Raw genomic sequence first — 15021 nt, 5'->3', positions numbered from 1 at the left:
GTCTAATAGTTGGCTTTTAAGCTTCTTGAGTTGTAATTTCATGGTGAATCTGTACCTCCTAGCAGAGCATAAGCCTGTAAACATCCCTTTCCAGCAGGTCCTGTTTTGCCCAACTTTCTTTGTGGCAGCCCAAGTTGTTCCCTGTTCTTTTAGCTCCACCATGTGAGCTTGCCTCCGTGACTGGCTCAGTCTCCACAGCCTTCGTTTCCCCTACAGGTTCCACTCCAATGTTGCCTTCGCTATACTGCTGTCAGGTCTCGACCTGAGAGTGTGACCAATCCACTGCCAAGCCCTTTTTTTCAACTCAAGTTCCAAAGGTTTCTGACCTGTCAGTTGCCACAGATCCTCAGTTCTAAATCTCCTCTGGCCATCTTATGCCAAGAAGGCTCCACAGGCACTTGTTAACAAAACCTTGGATCTTGTTTACCAGGTCTTTAATGGTCCTGCAAGTCTCTGCTCGGTAGAGTAGGACTAACTTGACATTAGACGAAAAGATCCTACATGTACGTTTTGTCTTGCATGACAGAGGAGAACTTCTCCATACTGGTTTCAACATTGCAAACACCTGTCTAACCTTTGATATGTGACCAACGATATCTTCGTTGGTGCCATCTGTTATGTTGATGATGCTATGCAGATACTGAAATAATTCCTCTAACAGATCTTGTCCAATTCTTACACCTCTCGCTTGGGTCGTCATTACCTTCATCATTTTGTTCTTATCACTGTCAACTTTGAGATCTGACCTTTCGCCATTGACCATCAAGTCCTCCATCTTAGTCCTCCACCTTGCAGCTCTGTGGTTTAGCAGGGCCAGGTCATCCGCATATTTCAGGTCTTGTTACCTTTTTGTCAATTGCCACTGAATTCCTTGTACTAATCTGCTAAAGGTTTGCCTCATCACCCAATCAAGGGCAACTAGAAACAGAAGGGGAGATAGGAGACATCATTTCCTTATGCCAGTAAGCATGTCAAAGGACTCAGTCGTGTCCATTGTGAACAATCTTTGCTTTGAAGCCTTCTTAAAATTTTCTGATGAGGTTAAATAGTATGTCTCTGTGATACTGTGAAAGACTTTTGCAAAGTCTTCAAAACAAATATATAGCGATGACTGCCATCCAACTGACTGCTCCACAATAATATGTAGTGAGGCAATTTGGTCTGTGCAGCTCCGTCCCATTTAAAATCCAGCTCATTCCTCCCTAAGCAATGCATTTAATAATAACTACATTTGTATTATATAGCAGTAAAATGTCTGTTTTTTTCCTTTCATTTCCCCATAGACTTTATAGATGAGAAGTCGTATGAGGTGTCGCAGATTCGTAATGCTGGTAGACAAAATGTGCTGAGATTAGTGTTACATACACTGCAGCACCCATCGCCTAATCTGGCTCATTTCCTAATGGGTTATGAGCTTAGAAAACCTGTGAGCAAGACCAATCTCCAGGATCCAGGTAGAAAAATGATAAAATACACTTCTGCATGCATGTGTCGCCAAGCGGTTAGGGTGCCAGACTTCAAATCCTGAGGTCCTGGATTGAAATCCTGTTCTAGCTGCTAGTTAGAGTCGTTTCACAGTAGATCTAAGTTCAACTTTTCAGCCATACTTGAAAATGGACAACTACCCTTCCATTGGCCAGTTGGGATTCCTTACATTTTCTATTAGCAAAATATATATTTTTTTCGTTATCCGTAAGAGTCTTTTATCCAGAGAGAAAAATTATATGAGGTGTTTGGTTCATTATTATTTTTATTGTTATCATTGTTGTTACCATTACATGAGGTGATTTTGTCAATTGTGGAAGAGCTTTAATTGAAATCTCGGTGGTACTTGTACGTTTTCACAAAACATAATTTTCAATTTGTAACAGGAGTGCTCGGTGCTTCGAAGACTTGTCTTCACGCTGTTCTGGACATACTCAACAGAGGAGTAGATACCCATCATGGCCCTTCATGTTTGACAGAAACTCCCAAATTTGCAGAGCTTGCATACCAGCTTATTTACAGTCTGTGTGCCAATAAAGACACTGCAACCCCAACACTGCGCTACCTCAGAACAAGCCATGATTTCTTGTACCGACATCTTAAACATTTGCCTTTCAAGAATCTTGTGAGTATGGACACAAATGAAGTACAGATGCCAATTCCAGTGCTGACCATTGTCAGTCAACAGTCATGGCTTCTTAAGACTACTGCTATTGAACTGCGCATGACAGCTCAAGGAAGACAAAGATCACATGCTCAAAGGCTTCTGGGGCTCTTGATGGGTGAGCCATCGGCCCAGGCAGTCCTTGGAATGCATTTACCAGAGTTGGTGCCAAGAAGGTTAGAAGATGATTTCACAACAGCTGACACCAGCCATGTTATGTATCCTGACATGGGACAGGTGCAGACTCGAAGAAAACTTCTCAACATTCTTGAATCAATAGAATTCAGCCAAGACGTGCCTCCACCCTTGCACTTGAATTACTTTGACGTGGCTGTCACCGAGAAGGCTATAGCTTCCTGTGAACAGAAATCTGAGGACACTAGTGTGATGTTTTGTAATGTCCCTGTTCTTCATAAGCTACTAATGGGTGAGATCAGTGGAGTCCAGGGAACTTCAACAGTCGGACAGAGAAACTTCTTGTTACAGGTTAGTGGTGTATAATCCTGATGCATTATAAGTAGTAGATTACAAAAATATCTACAACATCAAACCCCATCTCGCTAATAGTAGGTAGTCAAGTAATACATGTTCAAGCTGTAGTGATTTTACCTGACTGTTGAAACAGTTACCACAGGATTGCATGTAGATTGTCGATATGGTATTATTACACTCTACATGTATAACAATTTCTTGCTTTTTTGTCTCAATAAGATTACCCTTAAAGGCTGGTTTTCACTAGTGATGGAGTCGTAGTTGGAGTCATAGTCAGAGTCGTAAGAGCACTTATGACCTAGTGAAAATCGAAAATTCGAGTTGTAAGCGGAGTCAGAAGCTCAACAGAATTGGAGTTGGAAGAATGAGAACGTTTCTACTTCTTCTGATTCTATTTATGACTCCGTCGCTCATGATCCAGTGAAAACTAGATTGTCAGAGTCGGAAGCAGAGGCTGAAGAACCAACCAATCACAAAGCCCAGCATCATACATTGTGACTGGTTTATTCTTCCGCTTGTGCTTGTTACTCCGACAGTGCAGTTTTCTCTAGATCGTAAGCGACAGAGCATAAGTGGAATCGGTGCTCTGCTTCTGACTCCGCCGGTTTGATTTTCACTAGATCGTATTGCTCTACGCTTCTGATTACGACTCTGATTGTATAAAAGAACAACAGGAACGTGGCAGCACTTGCAATCCTGTATTGTAGTGTTAATTAATGTGCTTTTATGCAGCTAAACTCTGCGGTGAGTTTTTGTTGCATGTGGTCACTGAGAGATTTTAATTTTATCTTTTTTTGCCAAGTTATAATAAATATTGGACTTACTGACTAATTTGTTTTTGTTTTGTAAAGGAAGTCAAAGACATCCTTCAAAATGTTGTGCTACGCAACATGGTGCGAGAGAGCATGCATATCAAGAAAGAAGTATTTGAGGCTTGGAGACGTGTTACAGAGGTCACTCTAGCTTCCTGTCCTGCTGATATTTTACCAAAAGACACAAGACAGACTGTTATAGCAGAAGTGCTGCAGGATTTACTATCCAAGGTACATTATAAAGGGTATTTTAATGGACCTTTTTTGGCATTAAGGATTTTTTATCATTATTCAGGGAATGGCTGTTTGCACAGGCACTGAAAAGTCCTTGAAAAATTTCCATACCCTTGAAAAGGTTGTAAAAGTGAAAAATTTAGCTTTTCTCTTTTTAACGCTCCTGAATTTTACCAGCATTTCTTGAAGTTTATGGAGAAGCTCTTTTAATGAATACTTACATGTAGGACTGCAAGAATTTGATGAAGGAGATTTGAGTGAATCCCAGAGGGATCCTGCCTGCAAAGGGGTCTTGAGCATTCTGTATGTTGTTCCCCCCCCCCCCTCCCCTCCCCATCTACCCAAACAAATGTAACATGAGGTTCCAGGGGTTTCATTAATGTTTTTAGCAGCAAGGCTACTGGTTTTTACAGGCGGCAAAATTTTTTGAACTGAACGTTTTTATAAGACAAACTTTCCTGTAGATGCTCAAACCAGGTGGGCAAAATTAACTTCACAGCTGGTCAATTTGCCCAGCCCTTAATGAAAGCCCTGGAGGTTCTAAAGAAAATGATTCCTTAAAATAATACTGCTGAAAGTGAATGCAGCCCTTGAACAGCTCTTGGAAAAAAAGGCTCAGTGTCAGTCTGTGAATCCTACAATGGTAAGCAATCAGTTACCTGGAGGCAATGCCCACCAAACAAAGCATCTCCCTTAATTAATGCAGACTGCCCTTTAGAAGGCACTTCTCTGTGGCCAAACACCTAGTGCAAGCTGGCAGTTAGTCATGGGCCCAGCCATAAAATTAGTACATTTCCACCAACATCAATTTTATTTGCTTAGATTGCAGGTGAGAATGCACTGCCAGAACTTACCTCACCAGTCTCCGGAGTCATTCTCACTCTCATGGCACATCTGCGCCAGTCTTCCATTTCCACAAATCCGCCAGCCACACACCTGGTTGTAGATGGCATGGGAGGAGGCCAGCATCTTCCAGAAGCTGGTGGTTCTCTCCCTGTTGGTCCATCTATAGCCATATTAAAAGGTCTCATTGAAACAGTGCTCCGCTCCGGAGGAGGTCTACAGAGGGTGAGAGCCAACCTGTATGCTGCTCTGCTGTACTTTATGCAGACTGCACCAGAGTCTCATCAAACTAAGGAAAGAGGTATGCAGTGCTTGCAAATTCTAGTGGTTACCTTTGCCGATGAGCCATAAAAATACTTGTTTCATTCTTCTCACATGACAACTGCAACTACCTAATAGTCAATTATAGACCAATAAAACCTGCCCTTCCACTACTGACATAGCTTTTGTACTTCACTTCCAAAAACTTCCTTGAGTGTCCACAAAACTGCATTCCCCCTCTCCTGTAATACTTAGACATTCTTTGACTCATCATGCAATCTTTCCTCTTAATGACTGCAACATGAGGGAAGATAATGGCTGATTTGAAGACTAACAAGTTAACCATTACAGGGCCGTATGATCACTGGTGAAACCGTCCAAGATGTAGATAGGAATACTAACATTAATGTATTGAATATTGCAGGTGTAATGGAGAGTGTGTTGTCACTGTACCCTAGCCAGTCCTGGGACACCAGTATTCTACCTGTGTTGTCTAGTTATGGTGAGCCTTTCATGGATGTGGTCTGTAGAGACTCCTGTGATGGTCATGATGTAGGACGGGTCAGTATGCTCTCTTCCATAAACCTCAGAAAATACCTCCTTCCCCCACCCCTGAAGTTACCACTACTGCCCTGATTTCACTCTATTTGTTTGTCTTTATGCAAACAAGAGAAAGAAAAAAAACCTTTCCTGACCAGGATATACATAGGAGCAAGACTGATTTTCATATAACTGTCAATGGTCAGGAATAAAATATCACTGTAAACAGTTTCAGTAAGACAGTCTAAACTCAGAGCAAAAGCATGCAACACATAGCAAGTGCAGGAAACATGGGTAAGCCTAGCTGTGATAGGTTTTGACTTTTGCTCCTGATTGGTCGAAACAAAGTGCATGTTTAGTCTGATTGGTGTATTTGCTGCATTACACTAGACCTGGTTTATTGTAGTTGAAGGAGCAGTATTGGGATTTTGGCGGGAAACAACTGAATGCTGTCATAGTCACAGCATATGGTGGAGGGTTTTTTCTGGAAGAAATGGAGCTTGTTATAAACTTGAGCTAGTTTCAAGCCACTTACTCCAACTTAGTAACATCTGAAATTATGCCTGTGAGATTACTGTAGTATGTATTTAAAGTACAGTAAGTTGTATGTAGGTCTAATATATTCAGTCACTCTTAAAGCAAAATAAATTTACATTGACTTACTAAAGTGGCACTTACAGATGTTGGCGTTTTCTCTTCTGGATGCAATAATTGCTGTTGACTGGCAACACCGTTGGTTAAACTATCTTAACCTGAAAGGCTACCTCAAACATATGGTCGAGGGGCTTGCACATGAGGACCACATGTTGCAATCAATGTTGGACCCATCACCTGAACCCCTTAAGGTAATGCGTTTCCTGTGAACTTTTACGCTGAAAGTGTTTCTATTCCAGTGTGGTTAGATTAAATTGTTAGTATTTATTTACATACATATCAGTTATGTCCAGTTTTGACCAGAATGCCACACAAAAGCTGTTATTATCACTTTGTTGAGCACTGTGGTGCTTGTTTGTGCTGAAATTTCAACACTTACAATAATAAGCTTTATCGAACTTTCTTTTCATGTCTTGCACGATTTTTGAAAACTCAAATGGCAAGATTTTGTAATTTCTAGCCAGCTTTGCTTGATCTATTGTGTATTTTCAGTGAACAGAATTAAATGCTGTTCAACTTGTAAATGCTCCTGTCATTGTACAGACTGTTTTGATGTCATTTTTTTTCCAGTCCTTATTTTCTCAATGCTCTCCATAGTGATAAAAGTAATACAGTTTATGTTATTGGACAAAAATATATTTTGGGCCCTTTTCAGAGTTCATTTTAACCCTTGCCTAGCAGCTCAGCTAAAATGGGTCTGAGTCAGGCCCAAAACATATCTTTTATACCCACGAACATAAACTCTATTGTTTCATTTTACTATAGGCTTTGTACATCTACGAATCTAAAATGGCTCTGTTGACTCGTGTGGCCCAGTCTTCAGAAGGAGCTAAGGTGCTTCTTCAAGCAGGGCTTTTATCACGCTTGGCAGAATGTACCTTCCTTGATAGAAGACCTGAGCACGATAAGAGAGCGGGCCTGGTGTCCAGTGACTTGTACGCTCATGATCAAGACACAAGCAGTGTTTTGCTGGACTCGTTTGTTCCCACTGTAGTGGAGAGATACAGACAGCTCTTAATGCCAGCTCTTAAAGTTTCACTGGCCATGCTTACTTCCCTTGGATCACAAGCTCACAAGGAGCTAGCTTCAAAGGTAATTCATATGGGCTTCAGTGCTGTAACCATGTGCTTCCTTATGGAAATAACTATACAATTAAAAATCACCTGTAGCTTTTTATAGGTTTCACAATGAAGAACCTTGTTAGTTTAGATACAGCATCCTACTAAGAAGGAGCTTAACTTGTTTCGGCAATGCCCAGAATTGCAAAGGAGAAGAAAAAGTAACTTTTGTACAGGAGACTTATAACATCATGGACTGACAAACATCATTCACTTGACTCTGAAGATGACTTCCGCTCAGGTTGTCGAAACATCAGTCACCAACAACAGTTCTTTTCAGAACTACCCTCACCCGGATGATCACACTATACGAACTAAACATAGTATTGTTTGATATGTTTACTTGTGATGCCAAATAACAGTGTCTTTTGATTACAGGTTTTGCACTTTGTTGTGTCTCACGTGGACGTTTTCATCAGCATTCTTCAAGACCGACAAGCTGTACACTCTTGCGGCTCACTACAGGAACTTGGCCTCGTCACAGGAATTGTGTGCAACATGGGACTCACTGAGGTCACTCTCACTACAGACGGTGAACTGGGACAGGAGCAATTACAGCTCAGGGGACCCCTGGCAAGGATCCAACGCCTCATGATTGGGTTGTTACGGAGATATTGCTCCAGTGAAAACTGGGAGAAGGTAAACTGGGTATCACTAACTTTTGACCATTTTCAATGACCACGTAAGGATGTCTTCCGCCCTCCAAAGCCTAACAACACTACTGCTTTATCAAACTGTAAATTTCAAGGGAAAGTATTTCTATTGATTTTTTTGTGTTATTAATTTGTAGTCTCACTTTCGTGTAATTGTAGATCATTAAATCTGTGATGGAGCAAAACAATGAGGAACCTGGAACCAAGTACAGTGTTGTTGCCATGGAAACTACCCAAAAATTGCAGAGAATCTGTTCTAACGTCGTTGGTTACTGCAGAACAGTAATGAACTCAGTTGGTAAGCTAGGTGTTCAATATTTTAATTTTGGTGGAAAAGACCACTTGCTCTCATTCGGGTTCTCAGGAGTTTGATAGGTTGTTATCACTCGATAGAAACTCGTGGCTTGTAGTCTTGTGACATTATTTACTGCACCTTTTGATAGCACGTAAACTCTGAAGTTCAAACTATAATTAGGAATTGCATTTTCTGGGGCAGATACAGAATTTTAGAGAGGGGGGTTTGGGATAGGACCGCTGAAGGCTGTCTCCTCCTGTAGGGAGGTCCGGGGGCGTTCTTCCCCGGAAAATTTGTAAAATTGAACTCCTCAGAAACTGAGGCCAAGTCAGCGGGTTATAATGTCTTTTTTTTTTTTTTAATTTAGGGGGTTGGACTGAACCCACCTAGATCCACCCCAGCATTTTTTGGCTGTCATCAATTATAATTATGACGACAACTAACCAACCTTGAAAAGAAGAAACATCTGAACAGAATTGATCTAATGTACTAATCATAAAGTTTTCATTGATGTGACCTTTGAAAGCCGTGGGAGCAAACTGCTGTGTTGATAGGTCCACTTAAATGATTGATGGCATCGAATCACGAGCTGCTGATTGAGTAGTGTTCACGTGTTATTAAAAGGCGCTGTTAACATCAGTTTGTTGAATGATCAGTGAACTTAAATTAGGCCTCATCCACTCTAATTGGATAAATTTCCCCCAAAAAACGTTTTCATCCACGCTGTTAATTTGTGAACAAATTGCTGCCTCCTTCCCTCGCCAGCGTTTTTATATTTCGTCACTCTGGAAGGTGTTTACGAAAAGATCTGTTTGACCGTAAACACCGCTTTAGTGTGAACACAAGTCTATTCCAGAAATTAGGCCAAATTATTGTGAACAGGCCTTGAATACTAATAATTATTACAAATTTGTAACCCTTCTACTGCCTCTCTTTCTTTGCCAGGTTCTGTTCCTGCTCATTGTCATGTGCTGTTTTTGCCAAGCTTGACAGACTCGCTAACTCGTGATTCTCATCTGACAAGAGAAGGTAAGAAAAACAAAAACTTTACATGTAAATTATGTGTACAGAATATCGGACTAGGAGTATTCTCCTTGTTTTACTATGATACTGTGGAATACATTTTTTCCATGTGTGGTGAATAAATAAATCAAAACCAACAAAACATTAAATAGAAATGATCAATTGCACAAATAAACAAGTAAAGGTAAAGTCTGCATATGAGCCAAGAGGCCCATCAGTCCCACGCTTATCTCCAGTTTGTGTGGCATGAAGCGACTAGGATTACTCCTCCCTGGATGTTACCCCCAGCATTAAGTTCACCGGTACCCGTTTATACACCTGGATGGAGAGAGGTACTACATGAGTAAAGTGTCTTGCCCAAGAACACATTGCAATGTCTCTGGCCAGGGCTTGAACCCAGACCACTCGATCCAGAGACAAGTGCACTAACCATGAAGCCACCGCGCCTCCATGCGAATAAAGAGTAGAAATGAGAAAAGGTTGGCGATTTCACGGCCTCTAACCGATGATAAATTTGAATGTATTATATTGCATTGTTTGCACTTTTTCCCTGTTCGCTTCAAGTTCTGACTAGTTTATTGGGTCATTAGAGTTTGACGATCGGTTTTGGACTTTACAAGAAGTATTTTGTAAAGCGCTGTATGGATTAACTAGCTGAGACATGAAACAATGAATAATCCAGCTTGGCAGTGCCATTATCTTGTGACACTTCATTTCTCATCGTTGCCAGCTCTTCGAACGTCCTCCATGGTGTCGTCTTACCGTCCTGTCAGTCTTTGTCTTCCTGTGACTTTTATGAAGAAGTGCAGTGATGAAATTCAACAGACGGCTGAGTTGTACTCACAGGCACACTTGAAGCTACAAAACCTGACGGAGCTAACCAGCGAAGAACTTAGAGAGGTATAGCTTTAATAGAATTTTATAGTTGTAGTGTATATGTGGTAATTGGTAAATCTTGATTATCCAGCTTTCCCTTTTCATACCTTTCGAGGATTCGGGAAGACGAAATTAAGGCATCAACCTAAAGGGACAGTGTCTAGTTATTATATCATGTTTTTAATTAATAAGTATGACCAGGGTCTTCCAATGAAATTACCTTATTATCTTGCAGCATAAAGACAAAAATGCTAAAAAGTGGTGAAAACCAAGAAATTTCAACTAACACTACAAAATGAGAACTAAAGGTTTCAAAATTTTACCAGAATGGCAATTGTGATTTCTTGACATCATGTCACAAAATCAGATGTGATGGGCTGTAATCCACTTCTATCCTAGGCTCAATTACCAGCCGCTGTTCAGGAACAGCCTACGCTCCTTCTATCCTTGTAATCCCGTGTTTCTTCCCCAAAATAATTGTTCTATTTTGCTCTGTAGAATTGTTTTAGCCAATGTATTTGTTTATTTGGTGGCAATTGGCAATGTACTTTAGTAATGTTAAATTAGAATTTAAGAGATCATTTGATAATCAGCTTGGACATTGTCCCTTTGATGACCTATTAGGCAAACTAAACTTAGTATAACTAAACTTAGCACTGAGGAAGGGCTAGGCCCAAAACGTCTGCCACAAACATCGAATTTAATTTGGCACTGAATTATTACTATTTACAACTTTTGAACTGTTTACTGTGCCACGCAGCAACTGATCTTTGTGGATTACAAATATTTATTAGGCGCCTTAGTGAGAAGAGTTACAGGGTTGCTGTAATTTATCGTATGCTTTTAAACACTGAGAAGTTCTAATACCCAATTTAAACAAGTGTACTGTTTTCAAGGCCAATCAGCAGCACATTAAAGCAATTTAGTTAACTTACGTTTCTCCGCCTTTGGCACCAGTTGCTTATAAATGTTCCTTTTTTGTTTTTTGTTTGTTTGTTTGTTTGTTTGTTGTTGTTGTTTTTTGCTTCAAGCTCTGTATGGTTCGTAATATGATTTGCTTTTGTTAAATGATTGGTGAGTTTTGATTTCTCTGGGTTTTCTTCAGTTGTCAGAAATCCACCGAATATTTAACAATTAAAAATGCTCCAAAAATATAGAAAACTGAAATAAAAAAGAGTAAAAATAAAAACTCCCCCCCCCCCCCAAAAAAAAATGTACATTGGCTTACCATATTTGTGGAGCATGGTATAATTGGCCATATACCATGATGGCTAAGCCAAGGAAACTCTTGAATGACATTATCTAACGATCCAAATTTTCACAACAACTGTTACAGTTCTGTTCCCTTGCAGCTGAGTCAAGTACAGTTTGGAGGGACTGTTCAAGAAAGATTATCCACACAACAAAGACACCAGCTGGCACAGAAATGTCTGACACAGATTGTACAGTACAAGGCACAAGAGATTTCCTCTCATTTGTGTATCCTTTGATTTTGTTATTCAACTTATTAGCGTTATCTATGTCTGGATAAAAGTTTTCGTGAAAAAGAACTCCTTATGATAGACACTTTGCTTACAGTATATATGCCAAACTCATATAAATTAATTCAGTATTAAGAATTTATTAATTTTTATCATCATGATTATTTCCACTAAACACGTTTCACAAATAAAAATACTATCAGTCGGTCATGATGAATTCTTTCAAACACTGCCATTCTGTACATGTATTTAGTCTTCTCCGTGGCCATTTTTGGATCTCATGCAACACAGCGTCGCCTGAAATAGACAATCGTGTTTAGCGGATTCTGTTCAGGTTAACAGCCTAAGCAGCTTAGCACACATTCTCATCCTTCACGAAAAAAAAAAAAACTTAATGCGTGTGGTAACATAAAATGTAGGTACTTGGTGAAGCAAAAGCGCACTTTCCTTTTACGCAACCTGTCCACTTCATATTGGATCCACTTGATACCGGTTTCATTGTGTCGCTTATGGAAGAACTTTAATTGAAAACATTCAGTTCTGTTGATAACTTGACTCGAGAAAAATAATGTAAGTATTTGTACTGAAATACCGTGGTTAGACAGAGACTGGGAAGCTTCTTTCTTGACTATTTTCCAGACATTATCGAGAACTGTTTATTTATTCTCTGGCGCCACTTGGATTTCTACTTCTTACATTGCATTCCATCAGACGAGGAACGGCGCATGCTTGCTGGGCCGACGCTAACCAGTAGTCACATGCGACGACTGCAAGGTGCTGTGGGAGCACAGTGATGCTCCAAAATCTTTGCTGTATTGAAAATGCTGGATTTTTACTGTGTAACAAAACTAAAAAAGTTCAGCATGAAAATAACCAGTATTTTACAACTACGCTCATGACAATGATTGAGTAACGATTAATGTGTAGAGCATTTTCACTCATGTGGCCAGAACCCATGCAAATTATTTGCAACAAAAGAAGGAGAGTGGGAGAACGAGAAGTGGAATGAGACTGTCTCCTTCTCTGGGCAGGACTTGAATGTCATGCCAAGAAAATGTTCTTCACTTGTTGGCAACTTGGTTTTGAAGTTGACAGAGAACTGTTTGTCAAATGTTTTGTAAAACGCACTGCAAGAAGTCTTGTTTCCTTTACTCCTGTTTGGTAGTAATCGTTGAGAAAAAAGTTACTAGTACTTCCATTTACAAAGGACCAATTTAGTAGTAGATTGACATGCATAACCGTGCATATTGAACAATGATATGGGATTTTTTGCAGAGAGGACGTTGCCAGCCGGGAGTTCATTCACATCTGGTCATGCTCCAGAAACAGTAGGACTGGGAGATGGTGTAACACGCGAGGAGATTGAAGCAGTAAGCACCAGTCTGCTTAGTTAGCTATATTTTTTACTCTGTCTACTCTTCTCTTCTCTATCTACTGGGCGGTGGTCTCGTGGTTTGTACACTTGAGGAGCGATCAAGCGGTCTGAGTTTGAGCCCTCACCGGGGACATTGTGTTGTGTTCTTGGGCAACACACTTTACTCTCACAGTTCCTCTCCACCCAGGAGGAGTGTACAAATGGGTACAGGTGAATTTAATGTTGAGGGTAACCCTGCAATGGACTAGCATCCCATCCAGGGGGGCAGGAGGGGGGGGGGGGGGGGTAAAAATACTCCTCGTTGTTCCATGCTACAAAAACCGGAAATAAGTGCCAGTCTAAATGAGCTACTAGCCTCAAACACAGGCATAACTACTATGCATCGTTTGTCCTCAGGTAGTAATTCTTGCTTTTAGCTTATGCTCCTTAATTTGGCAGCTCTGTCCAGAAAAAAAAAGACAGAAATAGGCACTTTCTAATTTATACATCCCTATGCAATTGGGTTAAGGAAAAACGTTTTCATCTTGTCTGTATTGTTGTTGTTTTGAATGTAGTTTGTTTCTGTTGCAGCTTAAAAGAGAGACAATTAGTGTCTTAACTGAGACCGTTTTGAAGAAACTTGTTGAAATAGAACAGGTGCGTATATATGCATGATAACCCTTCATTTGTTTTTATTAATTTTTTTAGCTGGTACATCGCAGTGATGAAACAAAGCAAGTTTCATAGTCTAGTTCTACTTCAATGTTTAAGTAATCACTTGGGAAGAAATCCACGAGCTTAGCAGCTCTAGGCCAGAAACAAAACAAGAATTATGCACTAAACCTCAGCTGTCCCTAACATTTAACTTAATTCAATTCTTAACTGCACAGTATAACAGTAATATGACTCTCCTTTCAGATATCTGTTTGGTTTTATTTTCAGGCGCATGGTAAAGGGCGGACACGTGTTGGCTTTATTCAAGTCCTTGTTCGGCGCATCAAACGGCTTCTGACCATCCATGGGGCGCCTGCACGCAACGAGATGACCAGCGGATTGCGCTGAGAAGCGGCTTCTGGTCTCGATCCAGAGGCAAAAGAATACTATTTTTCGGAATTTTCCATGCACTGCATCGATCTGCAGGCTGTGCTGGTGTTCTGTTAAGCAACGAACAAGAGCTGTTTGTGTCAGCATTGGTTTGGTGATAATCTGTTGGGGACTGACTGTGTTTGTGGTCATTGGGTTACCTAGTAATGTGACAGATTTTAACAGTGACAAGAAGCGTGGAAAGATGATGTGACGTTGCCATTTTGACACTGACTACTGGAAATACCCAAAACATGGCACATCCTCTAGAACCTCTACGAACAAATATAGAAGAGTGCTTAGCTTCTGTGGTTATCTTCCAAAATCTGTTTTCTTACAGCCACATCTGTTTTCTTACAGAAAATAGACACAAATAATTGTGAGATACCGTAATGCAAGGAAGTAACCTCATTGCAACGCAATGCTCATTGTAACGCTTGTTTCTATGTACATAGCTGAAAGCCCACTGTAGTTGTGTCACCTAAACACTGTTTGTTAAACAAGAAGTAAAAGTTTTTCAGGCCAAGAAAAAGGGGATTGTCATGTTTCTGTGTTTTTGCTAAGACTTTATTTTTCAAAAAGGGTGGTAACAGTTGGGCCAGGCTGGGTGGGTTCCATGTGAAACTTCGTGCTATCAAATTACTGTAGATCACTTCCCTCTGTCTAGGTCCGACCCCAGACCCCTAATAATGACGACATGAATAGTTGTCAAAAATTATAACTGTTACTTTTTATAATGTATGTTGTCCAGGAGACGGAGCGTTAAGAGTAAAAAATTCTGTTTGTATTACATTTTTCATCAGGTCGAGTGGCTAGTTTAAAAGCAACACAACACTTGGGTACTGTTTATACTGAAATTGCAGTCAGGGATGGACATCACTATAGAATATACATCGGATCCGAAATTGTGTTGGGCACTGACCCTATTGAAACGTGAAAACAAGGTTTTAGTAACTCATAGAAAGACCATTGCCGAAATTGGTGAGTCGAAACGTCTTTCTATGAATTACTAAAACCTTGTTTTAATGCCTTGATGGGGTCCGTGTCAAACAAGGCTCGTGATCGCCTTTTTAAAGAGACTTTTTGATCGAGGCCTGGTATTCCCAGAGAGATCGAAATGCAGCGAACGAAAATATCAACGATGTGAAGTGTA

The 15021-nt window shown here is 40.3% G+C and overlaps 1 protein-coding gene across 2 annotated transcripts in view; it reads left to right on the top strand.

The window, feature by feature from the left end:
- LOC110065546 (nuclear pore complex protein Nup205-like) overlaps positions 1-14400 on the top strand; it is a 36104-nt gene extending 21704 nt beyond the window's left edge. For both annotated transcript variants that reach the window (XM_089274442.1, XM_089274441.1), the window contains exons 19-34: positions 1284-1454; positions 1872-2635; positions 3493-3684; positions 4510-4831; positions 5216-5352; positions 6012-6176; positions 6751-7077; positions 7482-7742; positions 7916-8054; positions 8997-9080; positions 9805-9974; positions 11303-11429; positions 12071-12205; positions 12707-12801; positions 13377-13442; positions 13728-14400. In XM_089274442.1, the coding sequence (XP_089130568.1) occupies positions 1284-1454; positions 1872-2635; positions 3493-3684; positions 4510-4831; positions 5216-5352; positions 6012-6176; positions 6751-7077; positions 7482-7742; positions 7916-8054; positions 8997-9080; positions 9805-9974; positions 11303-11429; positions 12071-12205; positions 12707-12801; positions 13377-13442; positions 13728-13847 (3275 nt within the window). In that variant the 3' untranslated portion in view covers positions 13848-14400. The remainder of the gene's footprint in view (positions 1-1283; positions 1455-1871; positions 2636-3492; positions 3685-4509; positions 4832-5215; positions 5353-6011; positions 6177-6750; positions 7078-7481; positions 7743-7915; positions 8055-8996; positions 9081-9804; positions 9975-11302; positions 11430-12070; positions 12206-12706; positions 12802-13376; positions 13443-13727) is intronic.
- Positions 14401-15021: the final 621 nt, after the last annotated feature.

The sequence above is a fragment of the Orbicella faveolata genome, unplaced genomic scaffold (assembly GCF_042242905.1).
Source record: "Orbicella faveolata isolate gen_17 unplaced genomic scaffold, um_ofav_v1 contig_1, whole genome shotgun sequence".
NCBI lineage: Eukaryota > Metazoa > Cnidaria > Anthozoa > Scleractinia > Merulinidae > Orbicella > Orbicella faveolata.
Note: the sequence above shows the minus strand (reverse complement) of the source record. Positions and strands in the feature narration are given on the sequence as shown.